Below are 12294 nucleotides of genomic sequence, written 5' to 3'. Positions count from 1 at the left end.
TTAAAGGGCAATAACTACCTAATCTTATTAGAATGTTATTTGTTGATAAGCAGATGTCCTGTCTTAAGAGATTTGTTCGTCATCTGCTTAATGTTCATGAATTCAGAGCTAAGCATCAGTTTTTTTACCCTTATACTTAAGAATATATCGATCTTTACTATGTATAACACAGTTATTGTCCGGAAAATTTCTTTTCACCTTTTTCCCCCCTCACTCACTAGTTGTTTTTTTTATACAGTTACTCTATGATGATGTAAAAGGTCTGATGATGAGAAAGCTCAGACCAAAGAAGAAAGAGAAAAGAAAGCGATCTTCATCGAAATCTCCATCTCTGGACGGGAAAGATAAGAAGCGTGTTTGTCATGGGGTATCTCCAAAAGGTTTGTAGTTGTGTTGTTTCTTTCAGTTTCCATCTACCAAATCCACTCACAATGCTTTGGTTGAACTGGGAGCAATGGTAGAAGATACCCAAGGTGCTGCACAGTGGGGCATCATTTTTTCTCAAAAAATGAAAGTAGACTTTGTTACTAAGTGGGAATGGTCAGTAAAATTAAGCAACAAGTAAGCCAAGACTCATACAATAGAGAATGCTTTAGTAGTGGGGTGAATGATGGTTGTGATGAAGCTGGTGGTGATGGTGATGGCAGTATTATTGTTAAGGTGTGAATTATATTGTTCATTTGTGAACATTAGTGTCATTGATAATAAGTTTCCAAAGAGCCAGTCACTGGTTCACTGCATTTCTGATAATGATAGTGAGAAGGGAGTCTCTGTACAACTGAGGCAGAATAAACACCACAAAGAAATTTTTGTTCAACACACTGAACTTACGGAATTTATTGTTTGTTACACTCATTTCTCAATGACACAGGCACATGTGTGCATGGGGCTTCCATGCAGTTTCTGTTTACCAAATTTTACTCATTGATTATTGGTCGTCTTGAGGCTATAGTGGAATACACTTGCCCAAGATGCCACACATTGGTCTCAAATCAAAAGCCACATGGTTCAGACCACATAACCATGCCTGTTTGATTGTTGTGAAACCTTTTTATTTATCACTAGCACTATGACCCGGCAACGTCGAGTCATAGTGCTAGTGCATGCATATACAGCTGCATGCATGCGCACGTACACGCGAGTACTGTCCAAATCTCCGACCAATCACATACAGCTAGCTGGCATTCATTTGGCATATCAAGTTTCAGGCATTTTGATTGGATTTTGGATAGAAAATTCACAAAAAAGTCATTTCTATTGATTTTTTAATGGCTTTGCGGGGTGACAGGAGAAATGTAAAGATGTGCACGACCACCCTTGGACAGTTTTGAATGACCATAGAAAGTGCGAGCTCTCTAACTGAAAAATTGTGGATTTGTATAAAGGACACGCACACAGACATTTTGCCGTTTATATATATAGAGATTTTAATTACTGTAGCTGCATCATAACTATCCTCTCTTTTCTTTAACGATTCCGAGTTTATGATTCAAATCAGCTTACACATACATGTCTGCTTTTATTTCTAGTAGCTGCTTCGCATGATGAGAAAGATAAGCCTTCAGCTCAACCGTCTCAGAACCAAGAACTCACTTTCAGTGATTGGTCTGATGATGAGTCTGCTGATGATATTTTGAATCGGCCTGAGGAACCCCAGGTAAGCATTTAAAGCTTCTGCTCTATTGTCTCAAACTCACTAAAAGAACAAAGAGAAAATAATCTGGTCCTCTGCTCATAATTTTAAATATCTTCATTCCAGTTGTGTATTACTGTGTATCATATTGATGCTGTGTGTTTGGATATATAGGGAAAAATTTTCTCTACTTCAGAGGGAGAGAAATTTAAACCTAATACTTTATGTATATTTGACTTGATTTTAAACATTTGATGTTATTATCAAAGTAAATATGTTGAAGAAGAAAATGTTTTGTAAACAATGGACCCCTCCTTCCCAAAAACTCCAGCAATTTACAAGTCTTTTTGTGGAGGCAGAAGTGTCACATTAGACATTTAAGCCTAATTATTCTTCATTCATATGAGTATTTGCTCCCGTTTTTTTAGTTTATGGAGTATAAATTAAGAGTAACTATTTAACTCCTTCACATAACCTAATGGCTTCAGGGTTTATATCCAGTTATCCTGCATTTATAGTAAGTCTAATTAATCAGTGGCCTGACTGTGTGATTCAGAGGTTTGTTTTGCAACCACATAGTTCTGGGTGAGAATCCATTACTTGGGCATCTTCAGAAAGTGTCCTCCTCAGGCTAATCAAAGCCTCATGAAATTTGGTCAATGAAAAATGTACACAAGTCCATTGTATACACACACACACATGCCATTTTTGTCTTATAGTTACTGTTAAAAATATTTGTAAACTTTGCTGATCTCTAATTTAGGAGGGAACGTATGGAAGGGGTAGACTCAGGAAGACATGGAACAAAGTGGTTAGAGAAGATCTTTAGATGTTGGGCCTCATAGGAGATAACAAGGGACTGAGACTTCTGGGAGTTTGCTGTATTTGAGAGGACACATCAAGCTAAGTAAAATCATGACTGCCCATGCATACAGGCAGGTCCTCTACAACCATCCCTCTCTCAGCCTAGTCTTGCAGGTTCATAGGTGCTGGTGCCATGTAAAAGCACCCATACCGCTGCCACACAGAAGCACCCATGCTGGTGCTATGTTAGAGCACCTGTGTTGGTATTATGTAAAAGCAGCCACTACACTCTGTAAAGTGGTTGGTGTTAAGAAGGGCATCCATGCTGAAACAGACAAATGGAGCCCATACATATATAATAATGAAATTATTGTATACAGTGCTCACGTGCACCACAACTTGTCAAAAGTGCGTATAAAGCATGTGCTTTAATTTACAAATGTCTGGGAAGCGAACAGTGTATGTATCAGATACATGCTTGCGTGTGTATGGAGGGGAGAAAATCAGGTGTAGTGTTGGCGAATCTCAGGAAGCATGGAAGTTTTGAAGGATGCAGTACTCCGACAACTAACAACTGATGCTTGAAGCATAGAACAAACTGCCGGCATCAATTGTTAGTTGTCGGAGCACTGCATCCTTCAAAATTTCCATGCTTCCTGAGATTCGCCAACACTGTCTCTGTAACTTAGCACTTCAGCAAAAGAGACCAGTAGGATAAGTACTAGACTTACGAAGAATAGGTTCTGGGGTCGATTTGTTCGACTAAAGGCAGTGCTCCAGCATGGCTGCAGTCAAATGACTGAAATAAATAAAATAAAAAAGAATATAGTTACAGTGTGACGGCAGAATATTTTGCTTTTCTTTCCCCGCCCCAAGCTTGGGCCATGTAACAATGTCTTAAAAATAACCACTGACTATATTGCCTCATTTCAGCAAGAACCTGTAATCCCTATTATTGAGCCTCACATTAAGGAAGATAGGTTCAAACGGAGTCCTGGCCGAGGCGGCTTCATACCTCAACCAATACGTCAAATGCACAATCCGAAAGAGGAGTATCGGATGTGGCAACCTCACAAAGAAAGAAATAGTCGGTACCACTGGGAGAAACCAAACCTCTCCACAATGCCTCGACTACCACTCAATAGAACTTTACTGGATCGACACCATAAAGAAATATCAGATATTTGGTGAGTAGTCAATAGAATGTTTAATTTTGTTTTAACTGGTGACCTGCTGTGCTTGAGGAGACCTATTGAGTCAAGTACATCAGCATCAAAATAAAAATCAGATGGAAATTGTAGTTGTGATATCCGTACTGGTGGCATGTAAAAATGCACCATCCGAACATGGCCGATGCCAGCACCGCCTTGACTGGTGTCTGTGCTAGTGACATGTAAAAAGCACCAACCGATCATGGCCGTTTGCCAGCCTCCTCTGGCCACTGTGCCGGTGGCATGTAAAAAGCACCCACTACACTCTTGGAGTGGTTGGTGTTAGGAAGGGCATCCAGCTGTAGAAATACTGCCAGATCAGACTGGAGCCTAGTGCAGCCTCCTGGCTTCCCAGACCCCAGGCGAACCGTCCAACCCATGCTAGCATGGAAAGCGGACGTTAAACGATGATAATGATGATGTTTTCTTAAAATTCTTTTAATCTTTGTATATAATTACTGAAATATGGAAAGTTAACTTTTTGTGAAGAGAAAATGTGTGGTGAAGGAGTCTGCGAGAATTGTTGGCTATTTTTTTTAATGATATTCCTTGTCAGTAATTCATCTGCTAGTTTTGTGCTTTGGAAGCCTGGTAGAATAAAAAAAAAGTATTTGTAAAGGAAGGGCATCCAGCTGTAGAACAATACCTCAATAATATGTACTCATCTAACTCATGCTAGCATGGAAAAAGGGATGTGGCTGAGTAGTCAGGATGTTTGGCTCATGATCATAATGTTGTGAGTTCAATTCCAGGATCAGGTGGTGCCTTGTGTCTTTAACCCTTTTGTATTCAGATTACTCTCTCAATTGTAATGCATATTTATCCACCATGTTTGGAATCAATCATGCATTATCTCTCGTAGCTTTGAGATTTTGATGATGTGTTTGTTTATTTTTTAGAGTCGTATTGTAGGTTAAGTGTGAAAAGCTGGATCTGGCCACTTTGAACATAAAACAGGTAGAATATTTGAACCAGATATGGTCGGCTTAAATGCTAAAGAGTTAAACAAAGTACTTTGTATCATGCTGCTCCAGACTACTCAGTTGAAAATTCATAGAAGCCTGGTACTGGTGCAGCTCCCTCTTTCTCCAGCTGTCAAATCCTTGCTGTTCCACTGGGTCAGGAGAGTATCTATGCCCGCTTACAACTACATTGGCACCTAAAACAATTAATAAAACCATGGTACATGTTACCCAGTTATAAGTGACAGCTGTCTGTATCGTTTGAGATATGAAATCAAAGTATTATATTCAACAAATGGACATTGTAATTTTTGCACATAATTTGTTGTGGATGATTTATGGTTGTGTTGAATTTTATTTATAAATACTGGAAAAACGATATAAATATTTGCATTGGGACCCCTTTCATCGAAAACCGGTGATTGTCGTACGCTGAAGACAGGTCAATACCTAGAAACTGCAGTCCATGCATATCACTTAGGTTGACGAGGGAAGGATGACCTCCCTTTGCAAATACCATAAGGGCACAGAAAGTGTGCCTAAAGCCAGCTGGAGATGATGTTCTCCTGGGGCTACAAGCTACAGTAACACCCACCCTTAGTGGTTAGCCATATTCAGATGGCAAGTATACCTCACATTGAATTCTATTTAGTTTTAAATTAAAGATTAAAGCGAAAGTGTTTATCTTGGTTTTCCTTTGTTTAGTTTCAGAATGAAGCCAGAACTCTTACCTCGATTGCTACCAGACCCGGAGCCGATGTCTGATTTCCGGCCTCAGCCTGACTCCTCCAATCATGGGAATCTTGTTGATATTATGCCCAATGTCATCAAGCAGCCGTTACTCGGTGATGCACCCGGTTGTGTCCCCCTCCATAGTTTAGTAGCCATGTCGATGGCGGGTCCACCAATGAACTCGCCCCTCTTGTCTGGCATACTTCCACACAATTCCCTCTCTCAGCCTAACATGAACAACCTCCCTCCCCTCTCACTCTCTCTTCCTTCCTGTTTACCCAACCCCCCCATGTCCATTAACATGCATCCTATGCACAACATGGCTGCTAACATGAACTTTGCACCTCCACTTCCCAATCCTCCTAACCCTGTCGCCACTCCTGCTCCAAGACAGAACTCTGATATTAGTAAGTACATTTCTTTTCTATTTCCATACTAGAGCTAAGTGTGTATATCATGTCTGATTATGTGTGTACTCAGTTGTGAGCTTGATAATGATAATCTCTTTGAATTAATCAGAAGTTCCTGGCTTTAGATGTATTACTACACTGAACACGTTGGTAACGAATGTACTAACGAGATTTGGGTTCAAATTTACATTTAAATAACAATAGGTTCTCTCGGCCGGTTATGGCCGGGTTGGTATTATGAACCAAAAAATTTTTCGGCCGGGTTAGTAACGAAAGGGTTAACCTTTTCACTATTAACCCAGCCTCTGAAATACCTGTGGTCCCAATTTATCATCTTATTGGCCCTTTCGTTACCATATTACTGTTGACCCACATCCTCTTTATTTCAATTAATTTTGAAAATGACAAGGAATTTACTCAAATATCTTGGTCATTACTTAGTTGGTAACTAGGACATAGATTAACATGGAATTTTAATGGGAAATTTTAATTTAGCTCATTTTATATAGAAAGTTTGTATCATAGAAGCAGGGTTGGTCTTGAGTGGGTTAGTATCACAAGGGTTAAAATATTCATACTTGAATTAAAATCTCAATGGAAATAGAGAAATGTTGTTATTTCCTGTATGAGATTGCAGTCGGTAAAAATTCCATTTTAGTTTTACGTAGTGCCTTTTTGTTTTGTTGTTTTTCCAGTCACTAATTTAATACACTAAGAAAAAGGATCAGGGCATTTATTATTATTATTATTATTACCACCACTACCGTATTTCAACGTGTATAAGGAACCCCCTAATTTGAAAAATGGTTTTGTAAGGGATTATAATACTATCCATGTATAAGAAGCAACCATATTTTTTAAACCTAATTTTTGATGAAAAAAAAGGGGGTGGGGTTCCTTATGTGCATTAAAATACGGTAATATTATTATTATTATTATTATTAATATATAGAAATTTACATGAATAATTTTCCTTTTTCTATTGTTTGCAAATGCGACAGGAGAAACGAGGCATCATAATTATCTGTTTTAGTTGAATTAGGTTCTGTTTTAACTTCAGATGGTATCGATCTAGACACTGAAAGTATGCAGTATGAAGAGATCAGTTCAGAAGAAGAGAGCATGACAGGAGATTTGGACCTGGATCTCCTTGGAGTCGGTGGGGACAAGAAGAAGAAAAAGAAAAGTGAGCTTATGTTTTTTATTAAATTTGCTATGTATTTGGTGAAATAGTTGTACATTCACTGAGCAACACGTTAATAGTTATTTACATTATTTACATTCAACCATCCGAACGTGGCCGTAGCCAGCACCACATCGACTGGCCTCCGTGCTGGTGGCACGTAACAAACACCATCCGATCGTGGCCGTTGCCAGCCTTGCGTACCCTCCATGCCGGTGGCACGTAAAAAGCACCATCCGGCCGTGGCCGTTCGCCAGCCTCATCTGGCACCTGTGTCGGTGGCACGTAAAAAGCACCCACTACACTCACGGAGTGGTTGGCATTAGGAAGGGCATCCAGCTGTAGAAACACTGCCAGATCTGACTGGCCTGGTGCAGCCTTCTGGCTTCCCAGACCCCAGTTGAACCGTCCAACCCATGCTAGCACGGAAAGCGGACGTTAAACGATGATGATGATGATGACGGATATTTGCTCTCATCTTGTTTGTTGTTAACACATTTCGGCTGATATACCCTCCAGCCATCTTAAGGTGTTTTGGGGGAAATTTCGAACCTGGGTTCTCATTCCTAAGGTATTTTTAATAATTGTTTATTGTAAATGTCTTGAAGTTTAATGAAGATATAGTCACCAGCAAACTGACAACGTACACCAATCTTAGTAAATATCCGGCCAGTCCCATGGGCATATGGCGTAGTGGTTAAGAGTGCGGGCTACTAACCCCAAGATTCCGAGTTCGATTCCAAGTAGTGACCTGAACAATAATAATAAAAATAATAACATCGAAAAATACCTTAGGAATGAGAACCCAGGTTCGAAATTTCCCCAAGACACCTGATGAAGTCTGGATGATATATCAGCCGAAATGTGTTCACAACACAAGATGAGGACAAATATCCATTGAATGTAAATAATGTACATAATTCCTCATCTCTTAAATATATACGTTAATAGTTACTTCAAAACGTGGCACCTTTTCCCCACAATTCATCACCAAGGTCCAGACCTCCATTGATTTATCTTTTATTTTTTACTTCTTTCTGCCATTGCCTCGAAGGGTTTAGTCGAATAAATTCATCCAAGTACATGTTTTTCAAGTCTGGTACTTATTCTATTGACCTATTTTGCCAAGACACCTAAATTAATGGGGCATAAACAAACCAACACTGGTTGCCACGCTGCAGGAAGGGAGGACAAACACAAAGACACACACACATACATAACAGATTCCCACACAGTTTCTGTCTACAAAATTCACTCACAGGGCAATGGTCAGCCCTTGTCCAAAATGCCACATGGTGGGACTGAACCCCAAACCATGTCGTTACAAAGCAAGCTTCTTAACTATATAGCCCTACCTACACTTACGAAAAATCTTTCTGAGAAGTTTCTATTTCTAAGGAAGGGCATCCAGCTGTAGAAGCCAATCCAAATCAGACTGGAATCTGGTGCAGCCCTCTAGCTTGCCAGCTCTGGTCAAACCATCCAACCCATCCATGCCAGCATGGAAAGCAGATGTTAAAGGATGAAGATGATTGAAGCTTTTATAGCAGAATTTTACATTTGACTTTCGTGTTTATTGCTTAATTATTATTGATTTGTTTTGCTTCATTATTTTTTTATTTCTTCACTGCAAATGTCCCCCTTTTTTTTAAAACTGTTCATGATAAATACATTTGTATTTGTAAAGCTATAAATATGTGAATATTGGATTAAAATTTCTTTTGGTGAGAAAAGGTTGAAGGCTACCCCTGAGATTCGAACCCACCTTCTCTGTAAATAGAAGAGGTCAGCACAGTGCTCTATCATTTATAGCATTATCTGCTTCAAGTTCCAACAATTATTTTGAAAATAAATGTATTTTTTCAGACATATTTTTTAATTGTTTTATTTTACTATATGTATATAGAATATGTCAAAAAAGAGTTTATAATAGACGAAGGAACTCGTTTGCTGTCGATTTTGGCGAGTCTATCTTTTGACAAGTTAACTCACCAGAGATAGAAAAAAACGATTTCGGTCAAAACGCATATATTCGTTTCTGCCGGGTAAGGGGTTAAAAACAAATTATTTTGCATTCTCTTGAAGTTTCTAAACTTCTTATATGTATTTATATATTTTCCTTTCTTACTTTCTTTGCAGGTATTGTTGATGTCCTCAATATTGATTGGTCACACATGATGCAAACAAACCGTCCGAAACCTACTGAACAGTTGGGCTCTGCTTTGCAGGGGTTCAGGCCTGGCCGGATATTTAGTAAGATTGGTGTCTCTCGTCAGTTTGCTGGTGACTTTATCTTCATTAAACTTCAAGACATTTGCAATAAACATTTAAGGGAAATAAAAGAGACAAACGAACAGGGTAATTTCTTTCTTTCAGTTGAATCTTTCAGATATTTCTTATTTCCCACTGCTATTCATTGGTGTGTGTTATGCCTGTGGACACATGTTTTTGTTACCTGGCTTTGTGCCCGTGTTAGTAGGATGCCAGGAGCACCATCCGAGCGTAATCATTGCCAGAGCAGCCAACTGGCTTCCGTGCTAGTGGCATGTAAAAGGGCACCGTTCGAGCGTGATCGTTACCAACATTGCCTTACTGGCACCTGTGCTGGTGGCATGTGTGAAAGGATTCGAACGAGGTTGTTGCCAGTACCACTTGACTGGCCCCCGTGCCAGTGGAACGTAAAAAGCACCCACTACACTCTCGGAGTGGTTGGCATTAGGAAGGGCATCCAGCTGTAGAAACTCTGCCAAATCAAGACTGGAGCCTGGTGCAGCCATTTGGTTCGCCAGCCCTCAGTCAAAATCATCCAACCCATGCTAGCATGGAAAGCGGACCTTAAACGATGATGATGATGATGATGATGTTTTATTGTAATTTGTTGTTTTTTTATCATTGTTTTTTTATGTCCACTTTTGTAATGGAGTTTATTGAGGCACAAATTTTTTATGGCCAGATGCCCTTCATGTCACCAATCTTCACCCTTTTTTTAAGCAAGGTAATATTTTCCCATTGCCAGATATGTTCTCACAAAATATTGGAAATGAATGGTACTGCTTGTATGACAGGGACACTCATTTACAATTATCACACAATGTCGAGATAAGGAGACACACATACACATGATGGCTTTCTTTCAGATTCCATCTACCAAATCTACTGTCAATGCATTTTCTATTTCTTTACTACCCACAAGGGGCTAAACACAGAGAGGACAAACAAGGACAGACAAACGGATTAAGTCGATTACATCGACCCCAGTGCGTAACTGGTACTTATTTAATTGACCCTGAAAGGATGAAAGGCAAAGTCGACTGCGGCAGAATTTGAACGCAGAACGTAGTGGCAGACGAAATACCGCTAAGCATTTCCTCCAGCGTGCTAACGTTTTTTCCAGCTTGCCGCCTTTTACTGTCAATGCATTGGTTGGCCTGGGTCTATAGTAGAAGACACTTGCTCAAGTCGCCACACAATGAGACTGAACTCCTTGCCACTATGGAAAATGAATGTTGATGATGATGATGTCTCCTCGGGCTATTCAGTCAATTGAACAACTGACTATATTCATTTTTGAAACTAACTGTAATCTACCATAAATCCTTGAGTATAGTCTGCTCTTGAGTATAATATGCAGGGGATTTTTAGGGGGCTGTACTTCTAAAAAACCTAAACCTTGTGTATAATATGCACCCTTTCTCTAACTTGAGTCAGGGAGGTCTATATAACGTCCTTGGTTTATAAAAATGTATACGGTAACATCCTTTATTATTATAAAGATAACATAATGCAAACGTGTAGCTTTTTTGTGCATTCTGTTTGCAGAAAATAAAGAAATAACAGTTATAACGTTTAATAAATGTTGCTTACTGCAAGTTACGGATGATTCTTTTATGACTTCATTGCTTTCATGCTTAGCTTAAGGTATTTTCGTGTCCGACATCACAAAATGCGTCTGAATAAACATTGCCGGACAGCAAATAGGGACTCGGACATTGCTTAGAAAATAATTTTCCTTTTTAACCTTGTATATAGTACGCACTAAGGATTTTAACTGTTAAATTTGTGGGGGAAAATGCGGATTATACTCGAGGATTTACAGTATTTTATTTCTTTTTTACATCATAAAAATATTATAATTTAATCCAGTGGTTCTGAAGGTGGGTGGTACTTCTAACACCCCCACCTCCACCCTAGGGGTGGTGGAAAGATCTAGCTGGCATTGAAAAATGTGGGGCGATAATGGGGGTGGCCAAAAAAACAACAAAATAATTGGTGTGAAAATGGGTTGAGTTTTATTTGTGAAATTCAGTTGTTTTGAATTTGTTGTAAAAAGTGGCTTATATTTGTGGTGGTGAGTGGCCTGGGTGCCAAGCGGGTGGCAACACCAAAAAAGTTTGGGAACCCTTGATTTAATCCATCCATCTATCTATCTATCTATCTATCTATCTATCTATATATATATATATATTTTTTTTTTTTTTTCTCTCCTTGTTTCTTTTCTGTGTATCTTTCCGTCGAAGAGCGTAGCCTCAAAACATAAAAGACTTGTTCTATTTCTATTCCTGAGCGCCATACTAATATATTTGTTTGTTTGTACTCCACCTGCCTTCGTCTTTTGTTTATTTTCGTAAATCTTCCCGTTATATTTATATATGTATCTTTTCTAGGCAAAGACCAGCCAAATGAAAATTCAACAACTGAAAATTCAACAAATGAAAATTCAACAAATGAAAATTCAACAAAAGATACTAATCCACCTGAAGTTGATCAGTTCAAGTTTCGAAACCACATTGCTGCTCTCCACATGGCTTCTGTAAAAAAGAACAAAGACAGAAGTAATCTTCTTCATGATATTGGATCACATCGGCGGGCTCTCTGTGCTAGGAGAGATTTGGAGATCCGGCGCCAGCTCTGCCAGATTGATAAGGTTTTGTTTTGTTTTTTCTTATTTTTATGATAATCAATGATCAGCGTCAAATTGATGTATCTTCTTTCATTGTTTGTGTTTTAAAGGGATTCAAGTAAAACTGTTTCTTTTCCCATATTACTCGATGTACCAGCTCATTTAAGCATGGCTGTGTTGTGTTTGAGAACTCTTGCTTCCCAACCACATGGTTTCAGATTCAGCCCCTCTGTGTAGCCTGTGCCTTCTGCTGTAGCCAAAGGCTCTGTGAGTGGATTTGGTTGGTGGAAACTGAAAAAAGCTCATCGTGTATATATACATATGTGTTTTCCAAAATGGAGGCAAACACCTTTGTCCATGAGATTGACTTAAAAAATTGTTAAGGCACTAGGGTATTTTCCTGTTTTTCTTAGCATGAAACCAATGGTAGCTTTAATTTACAAATTTCACCCCAAACTT

General features: G+C 39.0%; 1 protein-coding gene across 7 annotated transcripts in view; it reads left to right on the top strand.

Moving 5' to 3' along the window:
- The window catches only part of LOC115221983 (zinc finger CCCH domain-containing protein 13), an 86288-nt gene that overhangs the window by 71879 nt on the left and 2115 nt on the right, over nucleotides 1-12294 (top strand). For 3 of the 7 annotated variants that reach the window (XM_036511461.1, XM_029792085.2, XM_029792083.2), the window contains exons 12-18: nucleotides 239-380; nucleotides 1530-1657; nucleotides 3371-3624; nucleotides 5316-5749; nucleotides 6795-6938; nucleotides 9075-9293; nucleotides 11600-11859. In XM_036511461.1, coding sequence (XP_036367354.1) covers nucleotides 239-380; nucleotides 1530-1657; nucleotides 3371-3624; nucleotides 5316-5749; nucleotides 6795-6938; nucleotides 9075-9293; nucleotides 11600-11859 — 1581 coding nt within the window. The remainder of the gene's footprint in view (nucleotides 1-238; nucleotides 381-1529; nucleotides 1658-3370; nucleotides 3625-5315; nucleotides 5750-6794; nucleotides 6939-9074; nucleotides 9294-11599; nucleotides 11860-12294) is intronic. The other 4 variants (XM_036511465.1, XM_036511464.1, XM_036511462.1 and 1 more) reach the window with 4 other exon arrangements.

This window comes from Octopus sinensis, linkage group LG19, assembly GCF_006345805.1.
Source record: "Octopus sinensis linkage group LG19, ASM634580v1, whole genome shotgun sequence".
In the NCBI taxonomy this organism is placed as follows: domain Eukaryota; kingdom Metazoa; phylum Mollusca; class Cephalopoda; order Octopoda; family Octopodidae; genus Octopus; species Octopus sinensis.
This window is presented reverse-complemented; position numbering and strand designations above follow the sequence as displayed.